Source organism: Atractosteus spatula, chromosome 19, assembly GCF_055471065.1.
Source record: "Atractosteus spatula isolate fAtrSpa1 chromosome 19, fAtrSpa1.hap1, whole genome shotgun sequence".
Taxonomy (NCBI): Eukaryota; Metazoa; Chordata; class Actinopteri; order Semionotiformes; family Lepisosteidae; genus Atractosteus; species Atractosteus spatula.
Genome location: NC_142724.1, coordinates 8,943,959 through 8,961,792, shown reverse-complemented (window position 1 = coordinate 8,961,792; position 17,834 = coordinate 8,943,959). Strand labels below are relative to the sequence as shown.

The window sequence follows — 17,834 nt, the reverse complement described above, 5'->3', positions numbered from 1 at the left end:
TCACAGTGTATAAGAACTAAGCAATTCCACAGTAAAATACACAATTATAAAGTATTAAACATCTGTGAGGACCCCTGAACATGCCATTTCATCATGGGAAAAATCCAATAATGCACCAAATAGTGTAACAGCAAATGCAGGACTAGAGAATTGCAGAACTTTACACTGTCCAACTTACCATTTCCTTGAGAAGTCGGTCCTGGATTAATTTAATGTCCTTCCTCAACAAATGCATCTGCAAAAAAACAATATTTTCTCACATTTTTACTTTTCCAACAGAAGGTTAGATCTTGTGGAAGCTAGTGAGATTTATCATACTGAACTCAACAATATCTGTTAATAACATCAGGAAGCTGAGGTGTGAATTTGGCACTAAAACTGCAGACTGAATGGAAAAATCTCTCTAAATTGAAAAAGAACGTCTTTTCTTAAGAATAAAGTAGAGGTTCCACACTCTACTTTAAGTATTGAAAAAAGTATTGCAGCTGTGTCTTCGTGTGTGCCCTATGAAGAGGATTCCACAGCTGCAATTTTTTTCGTTTCTACTTTCCTGTGTGGAATTAACCTCAGCTAGTTTTTTTGCGTCTTGCACACTGATGCAGATCTCCACTTTGTTATATTTTTAACAAGGTTTACTATCTGTAACGATGCAGTATAACATTTATTTAGCATATGGAATATGATGTCTTCAAAAAATAATTTTTGACATTAAAGTGATCTTTTCACAGCCTTTTATAGGTTTCAAAACAAGAACGTGATTATTTCTGGACATTTATCAGTAATATCAACTGCACTGTTGAAATGCCCTGTCTATAAGAGGCATCCACAGATCTTCTCTGTTAAATGGAGAAAAACAGTTACATCTGTGTTAGGTTATGTTTCTAATAGAGCCACCACCTTTATTCTCATTACACTGTATACCAAGGTTTTAATTAATGTAGGCATTGTTGCCAGAACATGTCTATATAAACACTGTCAGTAAAAACAATAGATAGGGTATTCTTCTACTCTTTTTCCCTCTTGATGTCTGTGATGGACTGCAGATGTAATTAGCTGTATATGTGATATGCATTTTCATGCCAACTAAATGATATTTGATCAAAATAATCCCCTTTAATCTTTTAATCTGGGCTCTGAAACCAGCTATGGGACTTAAGACTTTCACTGCCTAGAGCAAACTAATTAAAATTTTGCAGTTGGTGCAGTCCTTAATAATAAATTCATTTCTTGTGTTTACGGTTTCAAAGATCCCACTTGTCAGCACAATTTGGAGTTTCTTTTCTTATATGCATTTAAAGACCTGACTTTGGAAAGTGGCTAGAGAGCTAAGTATGAGTGTGACTAATAGAGGGCTGTCTGCTACAAACCTATTCCTAATACCTGACAGAAAAGCTAACAATCACACTCATGTAGTCAGCATGGAGCAGGAAAACAGAACTGTAACAAGCATCTGACAGGGTCACGAGGGAACTGGAGCCTATTAGTAATGCTCATAGAAATGTTAAAAACATGATAAGTTTCTTTCATTCTTGAGCAGTGAAATTATTTTTAACAGTTTTTTTGTCAAATGTAGATACAGACTGGGGCATTTTGTTTCTGTTTTTTGCACTGAAATAATCTTTTAACAAACCTCTGTCGTTAAAATTCTTTCCTCATACTCCTGGCTGTTAGCTACATTTGTTTTAAATGAACTCTTCAGAAGATGAATTCTGCAAAAGCAACGGAAAATACATTTAATTTTCAGTAATTTCATGTTATTTATAATTTTTATTGTCTGGTTAAAAGTAACAAGAAAGACAATGGTCTTTTTTTCTGAGGCTTAAGTGTCAGTTTTACTTTTTTCTATGAAAGCTACCCAACATCAGAACAGCAGATGATTTTAAATTTAGTTTGAAAATATATAAAATAATTTTGCTTGTTTGTCTACACATTCATTTAAATACATTATGTATATAGCTAAATCTTTGCCATGGTGCAAAGCCTATACTTAGTGACAACACCACTAAACAGAGTGATAACACCTCTACACCCTCAATTGTATAATCATAAACTATAATCATAAATCATAAAATATACAATTATTTCAATCACATTTTAGATGGAAACAAGAATTCACACAATCAAATATTAAAATCTAGCAGCTTGTTGTTTTTGTCAATGCAACTGAAATGGTCACAAAGGAAACAAGACAGCATGTGTCTGAAGATAATCCTTTCAACAGCACAATTCAAGGCACATTACTACAGCACAGAGCAAGTGAAATGCTGCAGACATGTACAGTAAATGTCAATGATGTACAATGATGTAATGATGATCACCCTGACTGCAGCAATATTTCCCCATTTTGCTACAGAGGGGTGACTAAGGATTGGTATTATATATAAACAGGGAATTTGTGTGCTGATCAGTAGGTGAATTAGACCACAGGAACAGGTGCCCTTCTGGTCTTATTTTCACGTTGTCCTCCCCCACAGATGCAGGGTGGCAGAACAGAGGGAATCCTGACCTTGAGCTAGCCTTCACAAAGCGCTGGGGCTGGCAGGAAGGCCAAGTCAAGCTGCCTCTGTGCCAAACGTGCCTCCCTCCAGCACCTCACACTTCACTGACTTGTGCAAAGGTCGGATTATTTGCATTTGAAAGGACTCTAAAAATGATTTTCAATCTCTCGTGGTAGTATGAGGTAATTCTAAGCTAACGATCAAGCATTAGAATTAAAACACCTTTAGATTACACCAATTCCTTTGCAAAAGAGTTAACTGAATATTATAAAACAAAAAGAAAATAATGCCAAAAGTGAAGTCCATGGTGAAACTGTGATCATATAGAGATTTAATTCTGCTTTTGGAGTCAGAAAAAGATGTAAGAACAGTAGGAAAATACAAGTAGATGCCAAGATGCGATGCCTTTCCATTTGGAAATGATCTCATGGAGAAAAACATTCTATCATGACAGTGATCACAAATATAATGCATATGCCATAATACTGTATACATATCTTGTCATCAAAGACCTAATAAATACATCCTAGGACTAAAAACCTGTGATATTTTGCACGACATTGCATATACTGTTGTGTACACAGGAAACAGAAAGTGGTTCGGATAGCTAAAAACAGAAATGTGCTCACTTTATATACTGTATACAGTACATCTCTGCTTCTACTATGGATATTTACAAGGTGAGTCTAGATTACCATGTTTATTACACAAATATTATTTATTTGTCTACAACATGATTGTGTTCGATGTTAATAGTACAAGATTTTGCAACATCTGTTACAAGTTTTTTTCCCTTTTAGTATTTGACAGGAATTTTACTTTAGATCACCCTGTCTGTATGTACTAATACAATGAGATGTACTGCCCAGTCTGTCTCTAAAAAACACCACCTGCTTGCTCAGTTCAAATTCAGAAGGAAGGTCTATTTTATTGTTTGTGCTTGATTCAAATAAAACATACCTTTTTTGTTCTTGTTCCTGATAGGTACATAATACCTGAGACTGTTTCTTCCAGAAATTCTGAAGAAAAGAAAAAAGCACATCTGTATCAGACTTTATACAGTATATAAACCTAAAAACACAAACAACATTTCATTATAAAATAATCTGACATCCAAAACCCCTTATACAGTAAGTGTGAGCAATTATTAATTATTATTACAATTAGTGCCCGATGAATGAATTTTAGCTTTACCTATTCCTGAAATGTTTTCCTCAAAAGGACCGTTTTAAGAGAAAAATGGAAACCATACTAATTATACTGGATTGCTTACTGTTAGGTCTTTCTCCATATTTTTTAAAGTTGAGACATCCTTTTCAAAGTCATTGAGTTCTTCTAAGATTGTGTCTCTGAATCTATCCAGATTGCGGAACCTGTGTAAAATCAAGAGATTGAGAAATGAGAATGAGACACTATGGGAATGGAATAGCGTGCTGTTAGGTCCGCAGATTATTTCCAAACCACACTTTAATGTTCCAGACCGTGTTTTCAAAGAAAAGGTCTTGAACTGTGCAAAACTTGTAAAGAACTTTAATAGATTATTGAATTCTTACACCTGGATTTATGTACAACTAAGACTTTCAGAAGACTATAATTTACACAACTGGGGAGATGTCTGTGGATTTAATATCTATATTTGGTTTAATTACAGAAACATGTTTAGATGACTGATCATCTTTGAACCTTTGAACCTGTTTCTGGTTCACATCTAAGACTGTTTCTTTATTGAACCAAATCTATTAATAATTCAGTACCTGGAAACCTGCAATTTAACATGAGAATAGAAACACAGAGAGACAAGATGTCTCCTGCCTTGATGTCCTAAATGAAAAGCAGTGATCGGAGAGAATCTCACTGACCTGTGCTGCTTAACCTGGACATGGACTGAGGAAACATGCTGCTGGACAGTTTTCAGAGACTGCCTAGCAAAATAATCCATTTTCTTGGAACGATTCTGAAAAAAGACACAGCCTCACTGAGAAAAACAATCTTATTCTAGTGTATCAGCATAGAAATTAGGCCAGGGGTTATTCCTGTCTGTGACTGATTACAGATCTGATGCTAAAAGCTGGCTTTCTCTTTGAAGTATCCATTTTGTATTTTCACACTTTATTGTGGATTCATGGATTGGATTTCAATATTTCTTTATATTCTGTAAATAATTGAATGGCTTCTGCCTTAGTGAAAAACGTTAAGAAGCCGCTATTGTCTATCTAATATTATTAAATGCATTTAATTGTATATTGTTTTTTAATGCATGCGCTAGTTAAAAGATCCTCACATACTTCCCACATCACGCTCAACTGCTTGGCTTGCTAAAGCACAGCTGAAGAACTTTACCTGGGTTGGTGGAAACTGGTTTTCAAAGTGAGTATACAAAAACACCTATAACATTTCCAGTACTGCAGGCAGGGCAGCAATGTTGAGTATGTTATTCAAGATTATTGCTATACGTCTTATATCTTTAATATCCTCTGTATATTTAAAAAAGGAGAGAATGTACTGATACATTTTGCCCCCTCTTTCAGTTCTACCTGAAGTTTTGTCTTCTGCTTTGTAGTGAACTTCTGACACATCATGTCCTGGTCCAGACTCATGCTCCAGGTGGAGAAGTCCGGAGTTGAGACTGTGTGGGAGAAGGTGGTGGACTGCAACTCTAAGTCTGCAATGCAGAAGAGGTTGCCAGTATGAAATAGAGATCTCTTCTTAGAGTCATTACATCCTCTCCCTAATGAATTATTACTAAAATTATTACTTTTTTTATTTGGATGACAGTTTTATTCAAAGAGATCTGTATTTGCTCCCACTGACACAGCTTGGGTATTTTACAGCAATCCAGCTAAATGACCTTGCTCAAGATACCACAGCAGGGTCTCTCAGTGAAGGTAGAGCACTGTGCATATGTTCAGGTTATTATGAGATCAAAATATATTTATTTGATTTTCATGTCATAATGTCAAGCATTATAAGATTTATATTTTATTATTTATTTATTATAAAAAAAGCAGTTCTAATAATATAAAAGGCATGGGCCTTGTGATGTAGAGAGATGTTTCTCTCTGAGGAACCCACCAGCTCAAACCTACACCCAATGGTAGGACCTTGAGCCAAGGTGATAACCCAGTAATTGGAAAATTAGCACAATTAGACACAGCTGCACAGAGTAAGTCTAGAGCATTCAGCAGGAATGGAATTCCACAGGAGGGAAATCGCTGTCAGGATAGGCTCTCTGTGCAATTATTCACACCTCTAAGTAATTAGAAGGCTTATAAGACCAGTTGGGTTAGAAAGAATTCAGTCAGTGTTAGGGTTCAACAGGCACAGCGTGCATTTCATAAGAGTCTAAAAGCACAGGCTGAGGTTCAGGTACACCCTATGAGCTGTAGCAGATGAGGAGGGAAAGAAGGGAAGGAGAAAGTGAAGGAAAAGGTGAACTACAGCTGCTGTGTGTCAGGGATGCCAGTTTCTGTTAAAGAGAGGCGTGCCTGGTCAAATGGGATCAGTTGGGTGAAGAGTAGCACAGGATGAGAAATAGAGAGGGACCTTGAGAGAAAATGGAAGGGCACTTAAAATGTAGAAAGAAGGGCATGCTGTCAGTGAGCACTATAAGAGAAGAAGAGCTAGTGGTGTCATAGTCCCTCTATAGTAACTTTAGAAAAAAATGTATATTCAGTAACAAGGTTTTTGTCTGTGAATGTACATCTTAAAGTGTATATTCATGGTAAAGCTTCTAGAAGATTACAATTTAATTGGTATTAAAGCCATTAAAAGTAGTTGTACAACATGAAGTCAGCAACTTGAAAATAAGGACTTAATAGACTGGTATTTTAGCAATATTTACAATAGATCAATAAACTTAATGGAGAACTCATTGTTATACTTTAAAAATGTCAGATTGAATATGAACAGGTCTCCACCCCATCTGTCCATCCATTATCTGAAATTAAGGGTAAAGTGGAAACAAGTAGAAGTGGAAGTGCATGATCAAGCACATCAAGATTAAAATCAAGAACAGGGGGCTCTTCTTTACTTAAAGGGGTGTAGAGATTTGGATTAAACTACCTTATTGTATTTTTGAAGCATATAACCTGGCTTCTTTCTAGAAGTGTCTGGATGAGATCCTTGCATCAGTTAGCTACAGACTGACAAATGGTCAAGATTGGATGGATGGCCTCCTCTTTGTAAGTAACCTTTCTTATATTATTAAAAGTATCCCCGGTAAAGTCATGGCAGCCTGGAGGTGTAGAGGTGAAGATGGGACTACAGTGTGCACGGGACACTAGTCTATCCCAGATCACATGCAAACACAATTTGGAAACATCTGTTAATCTAGCCAGGGAGGATGCCCATGCACCAGGAGAAAACACAACTTGGACACAGAACATGTAAACTCTGCATAAAAGGTGTTCCAAGTTGAAACACAACCCAGGACTAGCAAAATTGACACATCATTAATATTACTGAAGGTTTGGGTAGAATTTTGAAAAGGTCTCTAGAAAATATCATATTTTAAAGTTCCAAGTAACAAATTATTCTTTAGATGTGTTGAATAATCTGTGGCACAAAAGCAGTTTCATGTAATTCCATGACATATTAAAGTACATTTTTACAAAGCTCCTTGAAATTCATAATCCTAAATACAGTTTGTATTTGTCCCTTTGTAAAGATTGTTTAGTGACAAATTTCCCTTTAATACAGTCCCAGAATGATGTTAATATTTTGGTGTTCTTGGAGTCATATTTGCTTATGATTAAAAATATCTCCAGGGTGAAACTGTCCTGTTTTATAAGCCTTTTTGAATACACACCCACTCATGTGCCAGAATAGAAAGCTCTTTTCATACTGGTGCACAACTAACAAGCATTTCACATAAGACATACTAATAATCTTAAGATTTTCACACTGCTGATTGAAAGTCAAATATTTTCATATATATTATATTTAATGTGTGCATATTATTTGAATAGTTATACAGGAACAGCATGTTAAATGTTATGATCTTCTTATAGGATTTTGACCATGTAGAACTTTTTCTTCTTCTTTACAAACTATTACAGTGATAAACATAAATGAAGAGTATATTGATTCTTGGCAGTACATACTGCATGAGTGCAGACAAATGTAACAATAATACTAATCTGAAAACAGGAATAAAAAGGACAGCACTTTTAGAACCCAGCTTCTAGGCATTATTCAATAGAGCTGCTCTGAAAGTAATGCAAGTTTTTCTTTCATCGTTATCTCCAGAATTGTTAGATGTCTGTCTATCTTTAAAAAACATCACTATTTTGTAATGTTGTTGCAGTGGTTATTTTCTGTGCAAGCAAATGAGAGACAAGTTATATCAATTTGTTCCTATGATGTGCTGTTGTGTTATTTTTAATTTTTTAAAAACCGTTCAGGTCCAATGACTCCATCATGTCTCTTTTTACTGTGGCTAAGAAATATTAGTTAAAACACTAATATCAATTTCATCCGTCTCTTGTACATATATATTGCTGTTATATATATATATATCTTGTATATATCGTGCTGTTAGAGAGAAAAGAGATATACTGTATGTTAAACTACTGTTGTGCCAATCTCTAGCATTTCAAAGAGTGCTCTGTGCTCAGTAGTGGCTGCTCTTTGTCCTCTCCTCTTGTTCTGTCTCCACACAGCTGTGGGTCTTCCACTCTGTCTTCCACTTGACAAACCAGGCCTGCATTAAACTTTACAGGTAGATATATACAGAGTATAACTAGAATTACAATGTCATTTTATTCATATTTGGGTGTCAGTCTCCAGTTAACAATGATAATGTCACGTAAATTAAAAGTGGGACACACCCCTGATGTGTGAACATAAATGTTTTTAAGAAGGGTAGACCGAAAAGACAGGGATTGTAAGCCATCTAGTGTTGAGGACAAATGTAAAAATCTGTTAGCACGATTGTATAAACTGTGTGGCCTGACCTAATTACGAAACGAGAAGTGCGTTCTGAAGACATTGCCTCGACACATTTTTAAGCTTCCAGTTCTTTTACTTTCAGCTGGCTGAGTCCTACATCTGACCTGTGTGCAACCCCAGAACAGTAATTACAATTCACTTTGTATTCTAATGAATTTAATTCACAAATAAGTGGAGAAATAATAAAAAATGTTTAATTCATAATAGTTTTGCATTAAGTTTCCAAAACATAAACAAATGAGGCCTTAGAACTCTCTCCACTTCTTAAAAACTGATGTATTTTAGTTATATGTGATGTCATATCATTTACAGCTGTTTCATTGCTTGTTTTGTCTGGCCACACTAAATGAAGCTGAAATCTAATGTATTTTATATTTTTACCGATTACAACCATTTCCCTTCAGATGGTAATTATTTGTGGTGTTGCATTAAGGGGGGGGCAGTGTAGCATCATGGGTAAATCACTGGTGGATGAAGGTTCAAGTGTCTGCTGTAGATTCTGCTGTCGTATCTTGAGCACAGTACTTTGATTGCATAAATCCACCCAGCTGTATGGATGTAGACCAGTGCTTGCTGGGGTAGCTCTGCATTGGCCTGGTATCCCGTCCAGAGGGAGAGTAGGGTCACGTGCTCTCTGTTTGCTTAACACCATGGAAATCAGGATAAGCTCTAGACCCATGGGCCATTGTGCTATGCATACAGAGCTATGTGTCTGCCTAAGTCTTAAGACAAGTGTGCTATCACAACTAACCCTTATTCACAGACACCCTCTACTGGTGAATTTAGGTCATATAGAGAGACCACTGTTTTAAAGGAGAGAGTAACGGGGTTTTCTTTGAAGAATTACTCAAACAAGAAAAAAAATATAGCAGGGGGTCCTGCTAGTAGTCCTCAAATAAAAGTATACTGTATTTACTGTATACATCTCTCTTGTACAGTAAAACAGTACACTGTTTTAATGTTTGCAGCAATCTATATAAAAAGTGTTTCTAGCTCAGATATAAAAGCATGATTTATTTATTTTTTTACCAGGTCTCTTGTAATTAGTCTTATTGTCAGGGAATGAAGTCAGTGCTTATGATTTTTGTGAGAAAGTACTTTAAACAGGTTTGTATCAACTGAGCAGAAAGGTTTCTGACCGGAAAGCCCACAGTAATTCAGGCTCTAGAAGTTTGGCTGTCATACTGTATATACTTAATAACTGTATTTGGTTTCTGGGGAAAAAAGTCATATCTGCATTTCTATTTTTCTCCCTCTTTCCAGGGAAAAGACGCTCGTTAAAAATGGTCACTGTTCTTCAGGCCTCTTGGGAAATATTCTGTTAAATGTATAACCCTTTCCCAGCAACATGTTTCTTCAGTGATACAGGAGGGAGGGTTCTGTTTTCTTTTTCCATTTAAAAACATTTTTCTGCAACATACCATTCTGAGCCCAGTGGTCTGCATCCGCTGATTTGAAGAGCTTTGTGGGCCTTATCTTGATTTCCGGCTCCTTCCGTCTGGTTTCTTCTTCATCCTCCTCCTCAGAGCCACTTGTGCTCTGGTTTGCATGAAGTCGCTTCAGGGTAGTACAGGGGGTCACTGAAGGGCCTGCAAATAGGACAAGAAAACAAAACTGTCGGACTTGGCACCAGCCGTTTTATGTGTGTAGCCAAAGATATTAACACAACCTGGCAGGTCTGAGCACAAATTAAGGACTAATGTCCCTTTAGGAAGAAATACATTTCACATTAGGTAAGCAGTCACTGAAGAAACACTAACCACATAGAAGTGAACACTAGAGCAGACTTGAAATTCAATTAAGCTCAATTCTTGCTATACATATGTTGATTCAATCATGCAATGAACTGGATGGTTTTACCTGACATAAGAACTTTCAGTTGCGCACTGTTTTGAAGTCTTGGTGAACAAGATTTATTCTGTAACAAAACAAAAAATGTTATTTATGAGTAAATTAATCATTTTAACACCTGTATACAGTATTTGTTATGAATTTACTAAACCATATATTTTAGATGCAATATGTATTTTTGCCTATAAATCTAAGAAACATTGAGAAACTGGCTTCTTACTGTACTTAAAAAAAACAATTAAACATCATGCAGAAGGCACTATGAACAATAACCCCTGAAATAACGGATGTTCAAAAATTCTGGCTACAGTGATGGATAAGCGGGCAAGGGGTGCAAGGCAGGATCTATTAATATTTACTTTGGAAGGGACTGTTGGAGGAAACCAGGGCATCAATAAACATAAGACGTATCTGTTTAATGTAGTTTGTTTAGTTTTTTTCACCGAGCACTAAGTATCAAACATCAGATGTGTATCGGCCAGTACTGCACGTTTCTGGAGCTTGGAGCTTTTACTTTTGTAAAAAAAAAAACAAAGTGCATCCTGGGGGAGGAGGGGCTGTATCTTTATTTATTTATCAGTGGATGGGCATACCACTTATTTTTCTTATAACAAATAAAAAATGGTTTAACACCCTAGAAACACTAAATGAACTATTTTAACACTGAATTATTTTGTCTATGGCAACAGCAAAATGTTTCCCACTAAGCTCATGCATTAAATTTGTAACAAATGCAGTTCTTCCAGCTAACTGCACTTCTTCAAAAACTACTTTTTGAAGGTCTGTTTCTAGCATAAGTATATAATACTATTGTGAAATACAGTCCTTACATAAACCAGGGTGGCTATCTGATTACATATTTGTTTTCTTGGTGATACTGTATATGCTCCATGATGCCAATAGTGTAGGTATCATAGCGAAAATAAAATAAAAATATGGTGATCACCATTTATTCTAAAAATAAAAACTGTTGGGATTTGTTGTACCGACTGAATTAAACTTGGTAAAATGTATCAACACCTAAAGCTGCTTCAGACTTAAAACAAACAAGTTGCAAAAGGATGCTCTGTATGCCTACATTAGATCATCACCTGTTTCACAAAGCACAACCTGTAATGCCAACTGATGTTACATGGCAGTATGGTGAAATGGGTGATACAATACAATAACAGTATAGATTCTGTACTAACCAAGATGGCCAGTTGATAGACATTGTGTTCTTTTGTCAATACATGGCCTTTACCACAAACATCTACACTTTAAAACCCAGCTAGTTAACACAGACCTCTCAGATATTATCCTAAGGCATCATCTATGTACAGTAGGCTTTCATTTTTTTTAATCCTGTTCTTATGTAACAGATGGCTACAGTGATATTCATCAGAACATTGTGTAAACTTCTAAGAATCTTATTGCCACATTGTTTAATATGACATTACAAAAGAAACATGCCTGGAAGGCATCATTACTGCTAGCAACTCATTCTGTTTTTAATAAGAGATGAAAGGAGATTGATGTTTATCTGGGTGGAAAATATCTGAGTTCTTATAAAAATATAAAGTCCATTAAAGCTAAAATTAAACACAAAGATGAAATTATTCTTCCTCCTGTGTTACTTAAAAATGACTGGAGACAGACCTAGTAGCAAAAGTTGAAAATTACACCTTAGAAGGCAACACCATTTTCCATTAAGAGTGAGCATAAATTATTTCTGCAAACTATGACATTTTGCTAGGTTTTCTTTGGCTAAAAATGACTCCTGTTTTAGCTGTTTAGCAAGCTGAAAACAATGTTCTTTAATAACATTTCATAAGTTTAAGTTAAAACTATGGATAATACATTTGAAATCTAAATTCTAAACATTATTAAACTTTATTTTTCTTCACCAGCAATATCTGTAGGTTTTTGTATCTGTTTGAATACATACATCTATTCCACTACTCAGCGCGTCTTTGTCAGTGAGAGATTTCCCTGAGGATCTGCTATTTGTTCTGATTGAGAGGACGGACTCCTTTTCAAAAGACATAGGCAGGTCTTGACTGTCCTTGCACTCCCCAGCAGGCTGAGTGACTTCCTCTTCACTTTGTCCATCATCTTCTGCAGCTAAAACTGGCTATAGAGTTTAAGAAATGTACACAGAAAGATGTAAGTCTTCAGAGATCATTCATTAGTTAAGTAATATTAAACCTTAATGAAAGTTTATTTGAAATCACAAGTATGTCCTTTGTATTCTTGCAGTATTTTTAAAGAGTCCATATATATGGAGCTGTCATCCAATACTTACTTGGAAAAACAACTATTTTGTAATAATAATTAAACAGTAGCTCAAGCACACACTCAAAGAAGGCTCCACAGCTGAAATGCTGCGTTTCTTTTCTTTCAGCATGGAATAAACCTTTACTTGTTCCTAATTAAACAGTATATGTGAATGCATTTAAATTAACTGAATGTACCATAGGTGATTGCATGAACTAAATTAATAATGGATTATAACGACACCTGAATCTCCAGGTTTCATAGTGGTATTTTGTCTCTTATTAATTCAGTGGTTCAGTCAAATTCTAATAATGATGAAACAAGCTGACAAATATAAGGGGAAAGTGTATTTAATATTTTGGCTTTAGCTCCCCTGGCTGACGAAATGATAGCAATAGCTGGAGATCAACAGTGTCACAACCCCCCTCATTAATGAGGAATGAACCAGGGAGGCAGCTGCTATGGTGAAGTTGGGGTGTGCACAGAGTTGTGTGCAGCCAGGAAATATATCAACACATGGTAGCAGATATATTAGAATTTGAACTTTTCTTGAACTTCTATTAAAAAAAACATAATTTACCGATTTACTGCCTAATAAAGCAAAATCATACCCCTGAGATTGTGCTGAATTCCAGCCAGCCATTATCAGGTTCCTGATAAGTGTAGTTTAAAGACTTGACCACTGGTGTGTTCAATGGCTGGGGTGGTGCCTTCTCTCTGTTTTTATCTGCCCTATAAAATGGTCTGGGGTGTATTCCTTTGTGAGGCTCTGGCATCTTCTCAGGCGATGAGTATAAAGTAGTAAATGTGCATGTAGAAAGAGGGGGAATAGGGGACCCTGTAAATACCACTGACTTGTCCACTGACTTATCTACACCTGTAAAACAAATACATAATTGTAAATAATTAAAATTAAACTACAAGAAATCTCCAGCATGACAAATCATAAACGTGTGTTCCAGCTTTCCTGTTTCTGGAGAAAACTCCTATGTTCAGTATGCAGAACACACAAACACTACTACAGTCTTTACAACAGGAGTGACTTCGCAGAGCCCAGTAACCATACAGTACCTTCTAACTTCTTTCACTAGATCCAAACCTTGACCATTCTAAAACGAACATTGAATTATGTGAGGGTAAACAAGGTTTTCATAAATCCAATATTTTCAACACGTGAGCCTGCCATCAAAACCAATGTGAAATGAGAGACATTGAATTATATTTATATTACAATGTATTGCCATGTCTGTAACCATCAGGAGCAGAGTCAGTGACTTGTTGATGGTACAGTAGTAATGCGGCATGCCTGTAGATATTAACTGACTGACCCATGCTCCAGTACTGTGAAATGAGAGTAAAAGCTGTATAGGAACAGTCCTGTTGCATTGAAGGGTGTTACACTCACATCGCATCTTCTCAATGGACAGAGGTGGGGAAGACAGGGAAGAGAAGGAAGGGGCCAATGTGTCCTGGAACTCTTTCTGTTCCATGCTCTTCTCTAGTGGGGGAACAGTCTTTACTTTCTTTGTCATATTTCTGTTCACTTGCTGCTGGATGGGCTGGAACCACATTGGGGAAAATAGATTAAGCATCCCACATACTTGAATTTACAGTAAGTTTTAGAGCTGTTGGAGTGGGGGAACTTTGGCAAGTAATACTGTTTGAATTCTTAAGATCTAGAGCAAGGACTACTAAAGGATAGTGTGGAGTAGTGGGTAGGACTCTTGCCTCCTACAGCAAAGGTTGTGGGTTCAAATCCTATGTGAGATGCTGCTGTTCTATCTTTGAACAAAGCAATTAACCTGAATTGTTCTAGAAAATCACTTAGCTATATAAATGTATGCAAAAGTTGGATAAAAGCAACAGCCAAACATTTAAAGATACATGCATTTAAATTGATACCATGAGTCTCTATTCTGTTTCCATTTTTGGTAAATACTGCAACAAGCTTTGTCCTCAATGACCAGAAACATTGTCCTGTTAAAGCATTCACATCTGGATTCTATGTACTGAACAGGATACCTTTCTGACAGCCTCTTCCTCTCCTTGAGACTCACTCATGGTGTCTGATTCAGAAGGATCCTTGTAATTTTGATTCTGGGCAGCTGCTCTCTGTGGTCTTCCAGACTGCCTGTTTGGCACTATCTGTGAATTCTGCACAGTTTCCTTTCGACTTTTCTGTAGATATAAACACACTCCAGTAAACATCAGGTTACTCACACTCACAAAAAATGACCTACTAACATACTAAGAACGTAGGTCTATATGTTTGTATCAGTCTATTCCTTACTTGAGATTCACACTGTTTTCCATTTGTATGCTCAACTTGTCTTAGAAATGTGAAGAGGCCCGTTTATTCTAAGACATTTAGAAATTTATTCTCTTACCTTCCTGGGTTTATCCTTCAAGGGCTTTTTAATACATGGAGTTAAATCAGGAGATTCATCTACAAAAAACAATCATCTGTTATAAATGATCTAATTTTACTTGTAGTCTTTTTGTTTAGGAAATACAGGTATCAATAATACATTTTTATTTGAATCAAATTTAGGATAATTTTATTTCTACATTATGTTTAACTAAATTATTACATAATTACAGAATTTCTACATTGTTTTTATGATTAAAGTGAAAAACTGACACATTTCCAGATATGTCCCTGTGTTTATCTTGTAAACTTATTCTGAAAAAAATACTAAGGTCAACCCTACTGCGTTTAAAACACCAATTTCATATCCTTTTATAAGAACTGAACAGATTATGTTCATTCCATCTATGTTTATATCTTATTTCCCCTTTGGGGTTTTTCATTTCTATGATGTACAGACCAGATCGCACCACATCCTAAAGTACTACCCTACTGCCATTTCAGCAGGGTCTCCCAAGATTTAGCAAGGAACATAAAGGGTAATCAAAGACAAAAATAGCTCAGTCTGAGTGAATTTAACAAAATTTTGATATTGAATATTAACTGCATTTAAAAAAGGAAAGCGGTTTTAATGAATTGTCCTAAAACAGGAAAGGTGAGGTATTAGATCTGAGACAGTCCTAAAGTCAGTATATGATCAGTATAAGCAGAGTCGTACAGGTCTGAGGGTTTAAGAGTGGCTTGACCCAGGGATGTCTGCTGTAGTTCTTCACTTTGGGCTTGGGCCGTCTGCTGGACTCCCTCAGCCAGCTGATGTCTGTCCGGCTGTCTTCTGTCCTGCGGTCTGTGTCTGTGTCACTGAACAGGTGCTTCTTCACACGACAGCCTCTGGGCTACAAGGAAATTAAATGAAGAGAGACTTCACTTCAAGCAACACTTCAAAGTGTACATTTACTTCATTTCAGATTCCTAAATGTAGAGGTCAAAGCATGTGATGGAAAGTCTGTAGTCTATTAAAGACTTAAGTACCTGAGTCCTCTACATACAGTACATGATTCAAATAAATAGACCTTAGTATTTTAAGAACAAGAATTGAGAACATTTGGCTATGACTATCAGTTTTTGATTGTTTTTGTACCTTTTTTTCTTTACTTTTCTCCAGTGGGCAGAATTTGTTCCTAGAGTCTTCAGTTTCCCTATCAGAATAAATCTCTTATTAAAACAAGCAGGTTCAGAAGCTAATAAATAGCAGTGTATCAATTTCAATTGAAATACAATAACAAACAATGTACCTGTGAATATGTGCAATTATGTTAAAAATAGAAACCTTTCAAATTAAGAAATAAAACTATGATATTCATATTCAAAATCAAATGTAAACAATATGCATTCACACTACAGGGTGTTTTAACTATCTTCTAAGCTCTTACATACAAAGCTTTTGTTGTATGTCTCATTCAAAATCTATCATTATTTTAGCAAATTAAACTTTTCAAAACCTTGCTCCTTTACAGTGTACAGGGTGTATCTTGAGATGTATCAAAAGATCTCAATGCAGAGAAGTTTATGAAGGAGAGAAGGGCTGCTTGATACTCAGTAGTCAAACAGGACCTTCGTAATGGAGTGTGCTCATACCTTTTCTTTGTCTCTGATTTTTTTGGCAGCGTTCTCTCTCCTTCCTAAATATTAAAATAAGGTTTAATGAACAGAAATTGTCACCACTCATGACATTTAGTGATACAATAACTAGATGTAAGTAAGAAACAATAGCAATAGACGCTTCCTACCCCACGTTTTACTATTGGGTCATCCCTGAAGCTGTAAATGTCATCCCTATGAAAACATTGGAAAAAACATCATAATTGTTTAAGGAAAAACACTTACAAACATGGTCACAATAAAACACATGAAAATTAAAGCTCAATTTAAGTTTCATTTATGTGTTGTAAGATTTCTGATGTGTTTCAAAAATAAACACAGGGACAGTTAGCAATAATTTAAGAGAAGCATTCAAAACAGACATGATTGGTAGATATTTCAATGAGATATTACTCAGGGGGCACTGCAGTTTTCTTAGTTTGCTTGGAATGAGAAGATGATTTCATTAATCCTGGGCTTCCCAAAATGCCCTTTTCCTATAAGAAAAACAATTAATAAAAATACAATAAATAAGGGTCAATTCAAAGAGAGCAAAAACTACTTAAGAGATATGAATCGTTTCACAAATGTTTTAGAAACTGTGCTGTATTCAGTATAAATGGCAGGATAGGTACACTACCAGCAGTAAATCAGACATGACCTTTGGCTATTAAAGGCATATTAAATATATTAAGAGTCATGGCATATGCTGAATAAATAAACTGATGAATGGTGAATAATACATGAACTTAGATACATTAATAAGAATAGAGCATAGATAAACAATAAAAATAGTTAAAGGCTAAAAAATGTAAAAATGTAAATCTTATTGAAACACTGGATATCAAGTAAATATCCTACTCACAAAAGAATGGGAATATTGAATTATTTTGCAGTCTTTTTCCAATTCCACAAGCGTAAAACATTAACGAGTTATTTTTCAGTCTCGTTTATCATGAATTAACTACCCAACAAACACATAAACATGTAACACACTGAGAAGCAGGGTAATAGAAAACTGTTAATAATGCTAACTGGTACAGTATTAGAAAACTTAAAGACTAAGCTGAAAGGAAATGGATCTATGGAGAGCCTGCTTGAAGGTTAAATAACTCCAAGTCCCAGGGAACCCTGGCTCTCCAGAGATCAGAAAGCAATCAACGGAATGCGAAAAACTGGAAAACACCCTACTCAGATATTTAGGGGAAGGAAACGGCACTCTGGGTCTTTAAATGATCAAAGGAGCATTGAGGAAGCTGTTAGGGAGAGGAAGA

The 17,834-nt window shown here is 35.8% G+C and overlaps 1 protein-coding gene across 1 annotated transcript in view; it reads right to left on the bottom strand.

The window, feature by feature from the left end:
• sycp2 (synaptonemal complex protein 2) overlaps positions 1–17,834 on the bottom strand; it is a 31,080-nt gene that overhangs the window by 233 nt on the left and 13,013 nt on the right. Inside the window, exons 26-43 of the mRNA XM_088937750.1 lie at positions 16,975–17,057; positions 16,710–16,755; positions 16,558–16,601; positions 16,061–16,118; positions 15,641–15,815; positions 14,942–15,000; positions 14,577–14,732; positions 13,960–14,113; positions 13,166–13,431; positions 12,226–12,411; positions 10,308–10,365; positions 9,869–10,036; positions 5,033–5,160; positions 4,358–4,452; positions 3,772–3,871; positions 3,459–3,517; positions 1,631–1,709; positions 179–235 (exon numbers count right to left, since the gene is read on the bottom strand). Coding sequence (XP_088793876.1) covers positions 179–235; positions 1,631–1,709; positions 3,459–3,517; positions 3,772–3,871; positions 4,358–4,452; positions 5,033–5,160; positions 9,869–10,036; positions 10,308–10,365; positions 12,226–12,411; positions 13,166–13,431; positions 13,960–14,113; positions 14,577–14,732; positions 14,942–15,000; positions 15,641–15,815; positions 16,061–16,118; positions 16,558–16,601; positions 16,710–16,755; positions 16,975–17,057 — 1,971 coding nt within the window. The remainder of the gene's footprint in view (positions 1–178; positions 236–1,630; positions 1,710–3,458; positions 3,518–3,771; positions 3,872–4,357; positions 4,453–5,032; positions 5,161–9,868; positions 10,037–10,307; positions 10,366–12,225; positions 12,412–13,165; positions 13,432–13,959; positions 14,114–14,576; positions 14,733–14,941; positions 15,001–15,640; positions 15,816–16,060; positions 16,119–16,557; positions 16,602–16,709; positions 16,756–16,974; positions 17,058–17,834) is intronic.